The following is a 16,304-nucleotide window of genomic DNA, read 5'->3' as shown; positions in this document are numbered from 1 at the left end:
ACCCTCTGCCCCGTGAAACTGCCACAATTGTAAATAATAATATAAAGTTTCAGGATTACAGTCATTTTTATACAAATGGTCACATTTGAATAACAAGCAGTTAACAAGTTGATTAAATAAAGGCTCTGTAGATGTGTTGAACTTTAAGTCAGCACCGTGAATTAATGCTGAAAGTCTGCATTTTAGTCACATATGTATTGGCTTATTTAAAATTCACTGTGATGTGTACAGAGGCAAAATTACAAAAGCTGTGTTTCTGTCTAAAAACATTTGAACCTGACAATATACTGAAGTTGAGTAGTTGTAGTGTTACTGTCTAGAACCATATTAGACAGTATTTGCTTTCATCAGTGAGTAACTTTAAGAGCGTACAGAGAAACAGCTTTGATGATTTGCCAGCTCGTTCTTTAGGTTTTTGGAAGCAGCTGTTGACCAAACAGATTAAATTACTTCATTTTTCTAGAGCTGGTGGTTGAGTCTGTATAATCATCACAAGATGGAGCTTAAGCTGACCTTAAATATTCTAAAGACAGCTTTGTCAGTGATGGACTCCATAGTGTTTTATGGTTATACAATGGACAAATTTGCATGTACGAATACCTAAAGTCACATCAATTACCTCATTTGTTCATTAGCTACCATGTGTTCAGCTGACACCGTGATCTGAATGTGCGGGCGGTGCTTTTTAAGTGTCGTCTGCATTCGTTAAATCCTCACTGAGGTACCGCCACCCTTCACATCTGTTTAGTAATTCACACACCACGAGTGTGCGTGCCTGCGAAAATTGTAGACTTAACAGTGTTTTTATCTGGGTTTCTGAGCGAGCAGGGTACTTGCAAAGAATTAGTGAACGAAGGAGAGATAAAGAGAAGTGAGATGAGACTGAACAGAGAAGACACGTGGACAGAAAAGGATTGTGTACCAGAGAGAGAAAGGCGCGCAACGAGCAAGTGCAAAACTAGCAAAGCTTTGAGGACGATACAGATGGATAGGAAGGAAGAAAGAGAGGCAGAGTGTAAAAGTTGAAGATTGAGAGGGGATGCTGAAAACAGGAATAGATCAACAGGGCCTTTAATCCAAAAATAGTTTCCGCCCTTCCCCTCCTTCCTCCTCATCCCGACTTACCTCCCCGCCACTCCCTCCTCCCCTGTCTGCTTGTTTGGAGTGATTGAAGAAAAGGGGAGATGTGTGCAGCCTTCACATGTACTACACACGTACACAGTCACAGACAGCAGTGTGTGCATGCGGACATATTGTGGTGCAGAGACAGACGGATGATGTCCATTACCAGGCCGAGCTGTCCGGAGCCAGGCGGAACAGCTGCAGCCAGATCGCACTGATCTATCACTGTTCTAATGAAGCTGTTATAGCCAGGCCCAACCAATCAATCTCTGAGCCACTTAATCAATTAAACCATTAATCAGACATAGACTCTAACTGTTCTTGGCCCTTTGAGGATAGTTTGGATAGTTGATAGTTTTATATATATTCCAAGACATGACGACAGAGGCACACAATCCTGTGCTTATACACGCAGGCACAGAGTCGGTCTCCTATAAAAATAAGCTCCACTTTTCTTTGTTGCTGCAAGAGGTCGACAAGCAGAACAGTTTAATGTGTCTTCGTTTGCATTTTCATAAGAGGTACAGCTGAATGAGGTGCAGTGTACACTTAGGAAAGCAGGTAACATTTGCAGGTGAGACACTCAGTGATAATTATTGTATCACTTCTGTTTCTTGTGCTTGAAGATTTAATTGGTATGAAAAAAATAGCTTCATAAATGCATTTGTTCTTTTTTCTGGCTGAATCACTCAAAAATGACTGTTTGGAGGTTTTGAAGAAAAAAAAAAGATGTTTTTAATGGTAACCTTGGGCTCTGGAGAACATTAATCGACATTTTGTAGTATTTTCTGGCATTTTACAAACTAATAGCCAGAACACACATTACTGATGATGTTTGTTTTAATCTCATATCATCTAAATTTAATGACTCCCCACAGCTGTCCTTCACTTTTTCATGTGGATTGCAGTAGAAAATTGCAAGCAAACTTGAGAATTTATGATCTGCTACTCAGGGGCCTGCATAATGTGACTGCTATAACTATTGCTCAGTAAGTTGCCTTCACTATTATTCAGTTGTCCAAAGTATGATTGGTAGTAACCGTCTTTATCTTTCAGTAATCCTGATTGTTATCCTGAAATTATTTTCAGGGAGACACTGTAAATTGCTGCCGTTATGAAAAACTTTTTCACCATTTCAATACAGACATTGAGCTTCTTAGCTTCTTTAGCAATTTATTTCCCCCTCATCAGTCAGCATGCAACTTAGATTCTGGAGACAGCACCCAATAATTCAGATCTCTTGGGGCAGATACAGTATCTAGATACAGGATAACATATCTAACCCAACTTTTCCTGTTTCGTGTATTGGACACTGTTTTTTTAGATGGTATGGTCTAACAAAACAATGTTAGCAAACAACAAAATTTTGACCTACATTTTTTTCTTCTTTTGTTGGTGAGTGCCACCACCCAAAGGAGGTGTTATTTATGTTTATTATGATATCTCTGCTTGCTTCTCTTTCCTCTCACTCCCTTCTTTGCCCTCCCTGACCCTGGTCCTGCCTGAGGTTTCTTTGTGTTTAGAGGGAGTTTTTCTTCCCGCTGTCGCCAAGTGCTTGCTCATCATGGGTTGTGTGGTTGTTGGGGTTTCTTTCTAATACCGCAGGGTCTTACAGTATAAAGTGCCTTGAACCAACTGTTGTTGCGAATTCATGTTATGTAAATAACATTGAATTAAATAATATCCCCTTATAAAGCCAATGGTTGCTCCAGGGGACATTTCAGTCTCTGGTTGCTTAGCTAACTCCGAATATATTTAACAACTCCCTATATGCAGATTAGTGGTACCCTTCCGTTGTTGTTTTGTTTTTTTAATTTAAACTAACCCATGATGCCAATAATTATTTAGCCTGTCATCCCTTAAATTTCATTGGCTTTTAGGGTCTCTGGTCACCACATCACTGCTAGTCACCTCCTTGAGGCTTAAAAGTAATTTTGGGGGGTTAAAGTAATTTTATTGACTTAAATTAATCAATCTTTATTTTTCTGAAACAGACTGATTGCATTGGACTAATCTATGAGCACAATTAAGACTGGCAAACCCTACAGGCCAGCCTAATATGTCTAATATATAAAATCCACCCCAGAAAGCTGTCGGTACCAAAAACCTCATCCTTTGCTTATTAATTCTGCATATTCATATTCAGATATTAATGTATGTACCTGTGGTGCTGTGTGAATTCTGATATCTGATGGGATTGTGGTTATTTGATTCATGCCTTTGAACTAAATTGGATGAAACAGTGTCACTGTAAGGACTCTACGTGAATGGAATACAAGTTAAAAAAAAAACTATTAAAGACGTATTCAGACTTTGCCAGTAAGGTACTTCATGCTGAATGGCTCTAATGAAGGTGTGCTGTGTATCAGGCTGTATGCTATAGGCTTATGGGCATGTCCTTTGATGACTTGGATGTCTGGTGAATCATACAATGCTAACAATAAAGTGTATTTGGCCTAAGCACTAACAGGTCAGGAAACCAGCAGTGAAGGAGCCCTTACACCCTGTTGGTGCTCTATAACAACTGTCACTGGGCATCTCTCACAGTATGTAGGTACAACTGTTTTGACTACGAACAAGTGATTTTCATTTTTGACTTTAACACCTTTGGGACAATCCAAATTGGGACTTGTATAGTTTCATTCTGCTGCAAGTGTTTTAGCTTTAAGGGAGTACCCAAGGAAATGCCAGTACATGTTCCCCTCCGCCGATCTGTCCTCTTTTCCTCAAGGCCACGTCCCCTCACTCACTGGAGTAGTGAATGGTGAGCTGGAATAGTATCCTCTTGCATATGAACCTTATTTACTTATGCCAAGGGCCTCTTACTCACAGTTCCTCAACTCTGTGTGACAGAAGGGCAATGGGAGAAGGGTGGATAAAGACGAAGATGGGGTGACAATGAAGCAGTGTGAGATAGCAGGTCGCCCTGCAGCTTTCTGGATGAAGAAAAGAAGGAGGAAACAACCTGATTTAGTAGCAAGGCATTTCTTGTTTGTCTCTCCTGTGATCCGTTCTCCATCTCGCCCTAGGGTGGTTGGCACAGGACAGGAGAACACAAAGCTGTGCCATATTACAGCAACAACTTTTCACGTCAACTTTTGCCCTATCCGACCACTCGCCTTTCATCTCTCACTTGTCTTTTAATATTCTTCCTTTTCTCTCACGGGATCAGAGGCTCCTTGTTTTATTCTCTTTCTCCTGTCAGAGGAGAAAACTTGCAGAAGCAAGCACTCCTCTGTGAATCTGTTTGTTATGCTGTCATTAAGCTCACAATATGAAGCCACATCTATCTCCCCTTTTCATTATATGCTACATGTTTTGTTTTCTGTTTTACATTTTTCTTGTTATCACTTTATTTTTCTGGTTGGATGTTTGTTTTATCAGTTTCATTGGCACATTTTCATTCTTTTGAGGCGATAAGAGGTAATGTTTAACGAGGGTTTGGGCACGAAGAAACCTGAAAAGTCTAATGTAATGGGAACAGCGAGGAGTGGAAATTAATTTGTCATTAAATGAAAAAAGTGGTTGTACAGACGGATAAGCAAACCCTTCTTTTCCTTTCAGACTGTCGGCAAAGTGAATGTCAAAACCTTGTGACATTTGGGAGTCCACGCAAGGGTGATTGACACCAACTTTTACCTGAACGTGTATGAGAGACTGGGCTGTGTGTGTGGGTGTGTGTTCGCGCATGATTGACATGGTAAATTGGAAAGGTCAACTGGTGCTGGTGTTTGGTACAGACAGGCAGACAGCAGGAAGATGTAACCTTGCCAGAGTCCACATTTATAGAGGGAAGGAGAATCGGATCCAGTGACAGGATTTTGCTCAAATAAAGAGAGTAAAGGTTGTATGAAAACCAAACTTTGTTATGTAAACCTGCTCACGGCTGTTTACATGCTGTGTATCAATGATAGGTCTCCACAAATTCTTCTTAGATTTTCAGAGACAGACGCACAACTCGGTATAAGAAAAGAAAGCATATTTTAACATCTGGGTCCATCAGGAATTGCCCTTAGGTCTGAGGTCAACGCTCCAGCAAGCTTATTATTTTACATGCTTGTGCGCACACGTGTTTGTGTGTCGAGACGGGTCCCTGTGCTTCTCCCTGTAAATGTATCAGTATTGGAAGTTGGAGCGTTGCATTTGTATCGCTGCTGATATGAATTTCAAATAGGTGTGTGTTTGTGGCTGTGCACGTATGTGTGTTAGCACGTGTGTGTTTCGGAGCAGGAAGAAGGAACAGAGAGAAAAGGGAGTGAGATTGACAGGGTAAATTGGAATGGTAAGGGTTTTTGAGGTTGAACTTTGGGTTTTTAAGCAGCCAAGGGAGGGAAAGAAAAGACCCAAACGCGCTGCTAAAAAAGTATTCTTTTGCTTGGGGAAATGTGACAGTGGATGTCGATGTGGGTGGATGCGGGGGGAACAAAGCGAAGCTGAGCCGGGGAATAGATTGTCACCGAGGGGCAAGGGTTGTCTTGTTGTATGTAGATGGAGGGAAAGAAGAAAGGCCCACTGGGGCATTTTATGTGTTAAAGGGTTATGAGAGGTTGGGGTGAGTCATGGAGGGTTTCGGGGTGTTGCAGCAAATAGGTGACCCTGAGCTTGGGACTGAAGGTTCAGTACCAGCACACCAGGTCATCCAGAAAGCTAAAACAGTCACACATTACGCACATACCAAGCACACAGGATTGTTGTACTGAATAGCAGGCACAGGAAGCAGATACTGTAATTATTACCTCTTGTACACAAACCCATACTGTAGACACCCTCATGTGCAGCGACATCCATTTGCACAATTTGCTACCACTCACAGAGGACACGGTGACCTCCGCTTGTTTATGGGTCCTTCAGGCAGGCGAATACACAACAGTGAATTAATGAATACAAATCCTCCCCAAGGTCGAGGCGTACTTAGGCACAAACTAATATTTTCACATGACCTCAAACTGTTTTAATAAGATTAATATCAACCATGATGCTGATGTTGGATATAAAGGCAGAAAATGACAGGAGCCACCTGTGCTACAGTAATTATCTCAGTAGTGCAATGCACATCGATTAAGACAATGAATGATCCAAGGCATTTCACAGGGTTCTGAAACACAAAGAGAGATTGGGAAAGCAGCGGAGGGAAAAAAAGTGCTATGAACGTCAGATGCTTTGTTGTGTCGTGAACACACGCACACACACAAACACAGTCTTTTGGTCTTCCTCTCCGTCTGTTGTCCCCTGATGTCCTCATTGTTTCTGTGTTCCTGTTGGAAACTGAAGATGACTCAGAATGACACATCATTTGAATTCACATGCAGGAGTGTGTGCCCTCAGACCAAATCCTGCATGTTCCTGTTTGTCTGTGTGTCTGTTTGCATTTGTGTGTGTGTTCCATGTTTGTGCAAGCCCACATGTGTGTGCTGTCACCCCGTTAGACTCTCCAAAATAATAGATTTAGTAATACTGCTACTTGACAGCACAAACTGTTCTCCACTTAAAAAGCCATGTTTGAGTGTGTTAGGAATAGTGTAGAACATTTTGTCCTTTACTTTCTGTTTTAAAAGGACTGCCGTTCAATACAAATCTCAAGAAACAATTCTTGAGATTTGTATTGAAAACATGATATATGCTCTGTGTGCAATTTAAATCGTACACCTTGCAATTTGTCTAAAACAGCACTACTAAACCATGTCCTCACAAACGTTCAGCTTTGTTTAAAACTGCTTATAGGTGAACTCAGTTCTGTTGGTATTATGGCATATGTAGTTTATAGATAAATCCATTTCAAAGCAGCCATTTTGACACTGTATACTAGTTAAATACAGGCGTTACTAATCACATTAATGAAGCTGAGTTCTGTTTAGACAGAGAGCCTTCATTAACTGAGACATGCCTGCAGATGTCCTACTACAGAGAGAGGTGATTGCTCACACAGCCTGTAGCTAATGCCTCGCTCACACTAGAGTAAAAACAGGATAGCAGCTTCCTTGTGAGTAGGAAAAATTATTGTTTCCTCAGTGATTGCACTGAAATTTTAATCATGCACCACCCTCAACCGCCTGTCTGGACTTAACGTGAATATCTGTGTATGTAGACAGCAACCGACTTGCAACACGTGTCACTGGATTCGTGATTTTTGCAGTTTGCATGTATTTGCCAACGTGACACGATTTAGTCACAAACTAATTGCAAAATGACTCCTTCTTATTGTTGTTTTATTGCTGTCTCGATGCGCCAATTTTTCTTTTAAGTCAGTTATTGACTGTAAGTGGTCACAGACCTGGTCTCTGCTTTTCAAGCAGCCATTTCAAAGACAACAAGCTTGCAAGTTCAATTTACACTGTTGCAATAATTTTGGTTGTGCTGTGGTCTCTGACCATCATTTCCCCTAATGTGACTGTACCATAACTTCCCAAAGATAGACCAGATTTGCAGATATGTGGCAAATAGCACTACTTTGATTTATCATTAGCTTGTTCTTAAAAAAAATTATCATCCTAGCAAGTTACTGTATTTTTTGCATATACTAGCAGTGGATACAAGCGGGTTAAGCTTTATTTTTTCTACATAGTTAAGCCTGTTGCACAGGTGATGTGATAAAAGACACTTAATGGCTTTTACTCGTGAAGGTTTAGACTGCACAGTAAAGTGCTAGTACTAAAAATGTCATCTGCACTGATCAGAGCTGTGCACTAAGAAGAAAGTTCAACATCTCAAGGATATCTTTTCATTATCTGGCATCACTCACCAGCACACTGGCAATCAGGCTAAGCGCTGAGACAAACATAGTTATCAACTCGATAAGTAAACCCATGGTTTATCAATCTGGCTACAAACACGTTCACGTAAAAGAGGTAGCGTTAATCTTCTGACTACCCACAAACATGAATTAGTCTACTGGCAGCAGTGCGTCTGATTTTACAAAGGAAGATAAAACTATAATAATAGAAAAAATATAAAGAGATTACACGCATACTAAAACCAACTCAGCTGCTGCCAACAAAGCAGTGACGTGGGGAAAATTGGGAAAAAAAATACAGACTGCATACGTTAACAGAGTATCTGTGCTCTGCAGTGTTGGGTAAGTTACTTTAAATTACTAGTTACTTCTATCAAAAGTACCGTAATTGTCGGGCTATAAGCCGCTACTTTTTACACAAGCTTTGAACCCTGCGGCTTTTAGTCAGGTGCGGCTTTTCTATGGATTTTCCATGATTTTTGTCATATCGTAAGACGATTTGTTTTGTGTGTTCCGCTGTTGTACGGCACTACGTTGCGTGGCGGAAGGATCGGGGTTCAAGAGTGGTATGTTAGTCACATGTCCGTCCGCCAGGCAACGTAGTGCCGTACGAAGTAGCGCGAAAAACAAACTTCAAAGTAGCGGTACGCGTTCAGCGGGAGGCGTGGATGACGAGCGGCGATAAACTTGCGAAAAGCAAGTTATGCCCAACTCCACCGGTGGATTCTGACAGCGTGGAAAAGTGTGAAAACATCCACGATCACCAACGGATTTTGAAGGGCTGGACTGCTGCATGATGGTGAGGAGGACACCGCCACGGCCCTTCTGAGGGTGTTCGACTCTGACACTGACAATGAGGATTTCTTTGGTTTTGAAAGTGACAACGAAGGAGAGAAGCGGAGAGTGGATGACGAAGCCATCCTGAGCCTGTTCGTTTCCGACATTGGAGGAGAGGACTTTGGTGGTTTTAGTGCGCAGGAAGAAGAGAAAGATGGTGGTGAATGACTGACTTTTCTTCTTGTTAAAGCTGTGTCACTGCACCTGAGCCTAAAAGGTAGTCCGAATCTATTTTTCTGGTGTGCTGTAGGCTACTGTTATGTACTACATGTGCAAATATGTACCCATAACTTGTTTTTCAAAATATTAATAAAAGTGATGTCTCCAAACAGCCATCTCTTTCCTGACAATTCCCTTTGTGCATATTCTCTTACATATGATAAGTCAACATTGAAACACCTGCGGCTTTTAGTCAGGTGCGGCTAATGTATGTACAAAACAGGATTTTCCCCTGATTTTAGCTTGTGCGGCTAATATTTAGGTGCGCTTTGTAGTCCGGGAAATACGGTAACTCAGTTACTTCAAGTTACTCGTTATTTTCAAAGTAAACCTTGGTTTTACTCAGACTTCTCTTGTTAATGTGTTGCTTCCGTAACTGGATACCCAGCAAGATTGCCAGTCTTCTAGCTTGCTTACTTGCCACAAGTGCACTGTGCCACCTACCAATAGAAAGGAAAAAATAATGTGCACATTTCCACGAGAGAAATCCCACGCCTGGACCGTCATTGACTGCTGCCATGATTCTAGCCTACGTCACAGCGTCATGTGCGCTTTTTACATCCAACACAAAAACTGCAGTCGTGGTGCTTTCGATTGTACTCAGAACTCGGAAATTCTGCCTTTCGAATAGGAAGATGTAGGTAACACCAGACTGCAGATGAGCTGCATACAGGGCTGGACTGGGACAAAAAATCGGACCGGGCATTTTGACTGACCGGCCCACCATTATAGGAACAATCATAAAGCCTTTGAATGAAAACAAACGCTGTTGTGACAGTGATGTACACTGTTCTGATGGTATAAATGCATCAATCTATTAGTCGTTTGTTGTAAGATTCAGATAATAATTTTTTAAAAGCTAGACATTTTAAATGAGAATAAGAAAGAAAAGTATTTCCTTGTGCCCCCCTCTCCCTGTTAATGCCCTACCTGGCCCCCTGGCAACACTTTGCTAGACCCGCCCCTGCACAGTTACCAGCTGTCAGCTACGTAGAAAAAGGATCCTGGTGTTATTTGTCTCTCAGAAACAGTTCATAACTTCCCTTCAACTCACTCATGTGACCTAAAAGGTAAACCTGTTTCTCCATCACCTGTTCAGCTCTGATGATCCAGTAAGGACGTCTCCTGGTTTCATCTTCATGTTTAGGTTGCTGCTGTTGTGCTCTTTAGAAGACGCTACTTTTTAAAATGCAGTGTATAGCATTTAGCTGCATTATCATTAAATGAAGTAAAGTACGCCCACAGTTTTGAACAGTCAGCTGTGACCGCAGAGCACAAAATGCAAACACAGCAACATCACATGTGATCAGTTTATACGAGCAATTCTAGCCTTGAGTATCCAGCCCTCCTTAGTCCTCTGTGGCCCTTCGCCTGATTTCATGTCACAAAGCAGACGGGTATAGGATGAAGGAAATTCAACACAGGCACAGTGTCAGCTGGCTCGACAAAACACTGGGTTACTTCACATAGTCCCTGGTTCTTTGATAGCAGAGATGAGTGTTTGACTATGGGAATCGCCTTGGTGTGGCCAACTACGAGCCGTCTCAGGAAACGCGAGCGAAGCATCTCACTCTGAACCAGGGATTAAAACTCGAAACATAACCTAGTCCCAACAAGGTTATCTGTTGAGCATAAGTTACCATGGTGATTTAGCTGGTGAAAAGAGAGCCGCTCGACACAGCTCACAGGTGTTTCCAGTGTTGCAGACAAAGCACGCCTCCTCTCCAATACTGAACACAGCTGTCACAAGAGGTGGAGAGTGTCATCACAACAAGCATCAGTCTTAAAAGATATTGTGCCACTAAAAAAGGCCCAAAAAGAAGCAAATTTGTCTTATGGATGCATTTCAGTTCATAGGAACAAGTTTTGACATTTAATACCTGGCGATAGCCGACCACCGATTTATCTTATTTCCACAAGAAATGCTGAAAACTTTTGAACAGCTTATCCTTCTAAAGTTTTTCCCTCAGTTTGTTTTAGGAAGCGTTTTTTCACCCTCATGAGCTGCTTGCTCACTCTTTGTCACTTGTGCTATAGACTGTGTGTGTGTGTGTGTGTGTGCTCACCCTACGTACAGGCTGAGCGAACTTTGCATCAGAATCTAAATTAAGCCTCTGACATACATTTTTCACTGCGCACACACACACACACACACACACACACACACACACACTCCCAGTATTGTAAAGTTGAGTGAGTGGCTGAGCGGCTGAATAGAAGCGTGAAGGGGTAGTGTATTGATAGATGAATAGTGAATGTAGATTTTCTGCCAGTAGAATGTCAATTCCATCATTTTCTCACAGCTTACACTCCTGCTACATCCAGACTTATGACAAATAGAGGGAGAAAGGCAGAAGGCGAAAGATAGAGGGGGAGAAGAAAAGACTGAGAGACACAAAATTTGGTAGCTGGCAGTTGATGGATGGGCTGCAAACATCTTGTCTTCCTCTGGACTCCATGATAACATAGCCTTCCCTTTCTTGCTGTCTGTTTCTCCTCGTCATCCATTTCTCTGTTTCTTGCCTTTTGTGTGTATGGTTTTTCCTCCTTTGTGTGTTTTTTCTCCTCCCTCATCTTGAGCCTCTTTATCCAGTATGCCTCCAAATCGCTGAGACTCTGCTGACTTGTGAAAGCTTGAATTTTCTTTTGCTTCTTTTAATGTGTATTTGGTGAATTGCTTTTTTTTTTGCTGCACCCCAAGTAAATACTTGAAATCTAAATTAAATGTCTCCCATTTCTCTTACTTCCTATCCCTCTTTTTCTCCAACTTCTTTTCATCTCATTCTCTGTGGCTGACGGACAGTTGGCAAGAAAAACCGCGGGTCAACAGGTAAAGAAGCCATTTGCATTTGCATTATCTTCCTTGCTCTGTCTGTCTAAACAGAGACAAATGTTGCCTTGATCCTTTCCTCTCTCCAGAAGTTGAGAGCTAAGAGCTGCTCACTGAAGCCACACTGGTTGAAGTGATGAGAACAAACTGTAAGGGATGTTTCCCCACTAAAATCTCACTGTTTTCTGCTTCATGGCTACAAAACTTAGAACTCAACATCTTTTAATTTCAAGGTCATCAACTCAGTTAATTTTAATAGAGATTGTCCATTCTGTCTGCTACCAACACTAAAAAAATGTTGCAATTCTGTGATGACATACGCAACAATCAAGTTAAGATATGCACTATCACCGGGCTAGCATTAGCTTTCTAACAGTTAAATGGACGTGGGAATCTAAAAAGATCCTTTGCAATTCTTTGGAAGCTGAAAGGAGCAGCATATATCGGCCTTGAGAGGAGACTCTCCACTGTGGCTCGAAAAGACCACACATTCATTGGCTAATTACTTTATGAATAACAGTTTGTTAGCCAGTAAGCTATTGTTTCATATTTTGATGCGTAGCATGACCAAGATTTTCAAAACAGACTTATTGTTCCTTTTTGATTCTATGTGACCCCAAACTAGTGAGACCTCTTCAGCAGAAAAATGTTTACAGAGGTCAAGTCAGAAAGCCGTTTTCTCATAGACTTCTACAGCACTGTGTGTTTTTGCAACCATAGCTATCGCCATCTGGTGGCCTTCACATAAAATGCAGATTTTATGTGAAGGGCACTTATGGATCGACTTCATTTTTCCAACCCTGAATCTATGTGCGTGTTTTATGGGCTATTCAGAGATGCTGAAGACAAATGACTCCCCTCACAGGTCAAGAAAAAATGATACGTAGAAAATAATAACTAGTGCAGCTGCCTGTATAGCACTGCTCCAATTTAATAAGAAACGCAGGGTGGGGTATAGAAGTAATTTGTGCCTTTATCCTGAAATATACTTTTTCAGGTTTCAGGAAATAATATTTTTCTCTTAAATTAGAGCTGGTGAAATCAACTTTGTTTAATGTGGTAAAATGTTAGTAATAGCTAAATTTATATAAATGCTTGAATATTCAACAACATATAATGTTAACATTTTAAATAAAATCTGCCACCACCATGTTAGTTAGAGCCAAGTTTTAATCAAGTAGCTTATGTTTAAGTACGATAGTTTTCTTTTATTTTGATATAAAACTGATTCTTCTTCAATAAGAAGTCCAGAAAATCATAAAAAAAAAAAGTAAATCATAAATGAACTAAAACCCAGTTCTCTCAGGCTCTGTTAGTAAAACATTTACATTTAGCAGAGGCCTATAAAGTCTGCCTGTAACAGGGTGCCTGCTCTGATTTTCAGTTGGATGTAATGCCATTTTGTTGTTTTTAAACAAACCCAACATATGGCTCGTTATCCTTAATGTTTCCACTGCAGAAATAAGATGTGCGGTTTTTAAAACAATCTTCATTTGGACTTATTCTTCCAAAATTCGTGGCAAAAATTAGGAGAAACACCCGTTAGCCTCTAGTAACGCGTTATCTATCTTATTTATCCACCCCACCACTATCTTTAGTGCCACTCTCAAATACATAACAAGGCTGAAGAAGGACTACAACTTTAGCTTCACTACATTTGTAATTGAATCACTTCTGCCAATTTGCTGCAACTGCCTGACATTATCACTATGGTGCATATACAGTTATAAATGGCTTTTCTAAGGCTTTGCATTGTTTAATGGAAGTTTAGTGAGGCAGATCATATGGGGTGGAGTTTTATTTTTAATGTGAGTATAGACTGCGTCATTGATATTTGATGTCAAGGTTTCAGGGTGCTAGGACTCACAAGGAGGTGCCGCATTCAGCTCTGCGGGAAGGTGGTAGTGACGACAGTAACTTCCAATCTGAGGAAAGTGTTGACTCACACGCTGCAGGTGTTTGCAGGAGTGAAAGTGGTACTTTTAAAATGCTGATCGTGAGCAGAGCTCTTAAGTACACTGATTTGATTATACAGTGCTGTGTAAAAGTATTTGCCAGCTTCCCGATTTTCAAAAAGGGTCTTTTTTTAAACATTTGTCACATGTACGCATTATAGATCATTAAAGAATTTTTAATTTTTCTCATTTTCTAAAGGAAAAAACCTATCCAAACCTATCTGGATCAGTATTTGCCTGTCAAGCCTAATAACTGGTTGCACCACCCTTCGTCGCATGAAGTGTTTGTGATAACTGACAATGGGTCTTTCACGGGAATTTGGTTTGCAGAATTTATGTTAATTCAGCCACATTGGAGAGGTTTTAAAAAAACAACTTGTCTCAATCTGATTTAGAGCCAGACTTTCACTAGGCGACTCTAAAACCATTTATTTTGGTTTTGAGCCATTTGTGTGTGGACTTGGTGTAGTGTTTTGGGTCATTGTTCTGGGGGCATCAGGGCATGAACCAATGGTCTGACCAATGGTCAGAATGGTCTTTGCTCAGTGGGCTTTGATAAGTAATTGTTGATCAATGGGCATGACAGTATGCATATTAATGATCAACTAACTGACCTCACAGCCCATTGTTCATTCAGTGGGCTGGTTTCAGTCATTGTGCAAATGTACTGTTTGTAATGTTGGGGAAACGTGCCGTCAGCTGAGACTGAAGAAGTCACTTGGATGAGTGACGAAATGCAGCAAAAGTCTCAGACCATCACACTACCACCAACATGTTTGATTGATCTTTTTAGTAAGTGTTGTGTTAGTTTTACACCAGATGTAACGGGACAGAAAAAGTTTAGCGTTTGTCTCGTCAATCCACAGAAGATTTTACCAAAAGCCTGAAGGTCATCAAGAATATTTTCTGGCAAAAGTCAGATTAGCCTTTGTGTTTATTTTGGTCCACAGTGGTTTTCTTCTTGAGTCTCCCGTTGATGTCGTTTTTCCTCACTCACTTTCTTATTGTTGAATCGTGAACTCTGACCTAAACTGAGACAAGTGAGGCCTGCAGTTTTTCACAAAATGTTCTGAGTTTTTTAGTGACCTCCTGGATGAGTTGTTGGTGCGCTCTTGGAGTTATATTGGTACACTAGTTCACCATTGGCTCTCATCGTGGTTCACTGGAGCCCTTAAGCCTTAGAAATGACTTTGTAACAGTTCCTAGACTGATAGTTCCCAATGACTTTGTACTTCACTTTGTCAGACAGATTCTATTTAAGTTCCTTCTTGATTCTGCAGGTCTAGCAGTAATCAGGCCTGGGTGTGACTAGTGAAATTGAACTTGGCTTTTTTTTAACAAATGTGGTTAATCATGAAATTCATAATTTAACAATGGGGGGGCAATTACTTTTTCATACCGGTCTAGGTGGGGTCGGATAGCTTTTTTCTTTTAATAAATGAAATTTAAAAACAGCTTTTTGTTTTAACTCTGGTTATTTTTTTTGTCTAATATTAAAATTTGTTTGATAATCTGAAACATAAGTGTGACAGATGTGTCAGGAAGGGGGCAAATACTTTTTCACAGCACTGTAACTCGCTGGCTTTGCTTCATTTTGGCAACATTTTCTCTGCTAAACTCATGCTACTGTTTCTTCATCAGCACATACTTGTATAATTCCATTTGTGCACGTTGTCTTTTTAGTGTTGTAACTGTTTGCAGGTGTGTGTGTGCAATTAACATTTTGTCAAAGGTTAATGGGTGAAAAAAAAATTCATCTATCTTTTCCTCCGGTGTGCTCAAAAAAGTTTGCAGGCGTGAAGCCGTTGCACACACGCTTATTTCACTATAGAGATGATGAAATGTTACCTCATTATGTCATATTTGGTTTTGTCAAGCTGCTAAAAAAATACTAAAAATTAATCAAATAGTTATTGAGTACTCCCCAGAGCCTAACTCCTGCTGCTGCCTCACCATTACTGCTGTGTGTTTCCTGTTTCCTCACCTACCTCCTCCATTTCTTTCCCATCTTTCCATCTCCTGCTTTCATCACTTGCACGGAGTGATGACAAAGATAGATAGAAGCTTTGGCAGCTGAAGGAAGAGATGAATATTTAAAATCGGGCATCTTTCTCTGTCCTCTCACTGCATCCCATCCTTTGTCTGTCTCCCCTTGGGGCTTGGCTCTCCAGCTCTTGGTGTGGTGTGGCACAGTGTGCGTGCGTGTGTGTGGCATGTCTTGGCTTGTGGTTTTCTATTGGCATTCTAAGGCGAGTGTAGTCAGATGATGACACTTAGCTGTCAGCATGCAGCATTAATGAGCGCAGTGACACGCACAAACACTCACCCCACTCTCACACACACACGCAGCATTCCCCAGGGAGATCAGCAAATGATCACCTTCTCCTCTCTGTGTATCCTACAAAATACTTTAAAAGCTCTTTATTTTTTTAACCTCTCATTTCCACTGTCCCTCCATTTCATTTCTCCCTCCAAATTCGTGCTTCCTCTTTCGACATCGCACTATTTTTTCTCAAACTTTTTTGCCTCACTTGTGTGTGTACTCAAAGTGTGATATGTGTTAGTTGGCTGTGAACCATGCAGACACGTATCTGACAACTCTATTAATACA

At 40.9% G+C, this 16,304-nt stretch overlaps 1 protein-coding gene across 3 annotated transcripts in view; it reads left to right on the top strand.

Annotated features, from left to right (window-relative positions):
* The window catches only part of LOC147327522 (protein sidekick-1-like), a 287,609-nt gene that overhangs the window by 165,154 nt on the left and 106,151 nt on the right, over positions 1–16,304 (top strand). For 2 of the 3 annotated variants that reach the window (XM_086295202.1, XM_086295201.1), the window contains one exon: positions 11,712–11,738. The exons of the other annotated variant lie outside the window; for it this stretch is intronic. In XM_086295202.1, the coding sequence (XP_086151328.1) occupies positions 11,712–11,738 (27 nt within the window). The remainder of the gene's footprint in view (positions 1–11,711; positions 11,739–16,304) is intronic. 3 annotated transcript variants of the gene reach the window in all.

The sequence above is a fragment of the Aulonocara sp. 'chitande type north' Nkhata Bay genome, linkage group LG6 (genome assembly GCF_057382095.1).
Source record: "Aulonocara sp. 'chitande type north' Nkhata Bay isolate Kocher_YH1m ecotype deep benthic linkage group LG6, A_spYH_male_GT1.1, whole genome shotgun sequence".
NCBI classification, from domain to species: Eukaryota; Metazoa; Chordata; class Actinopteri; order Cichliformes; family Cichlidae; genus Aulonocara; species Aulonocara sp. 'chitande type north' Nkhata Bay.
This window is presented reverse-complemented; position numbering and strand designations above follow the sequence as displayed.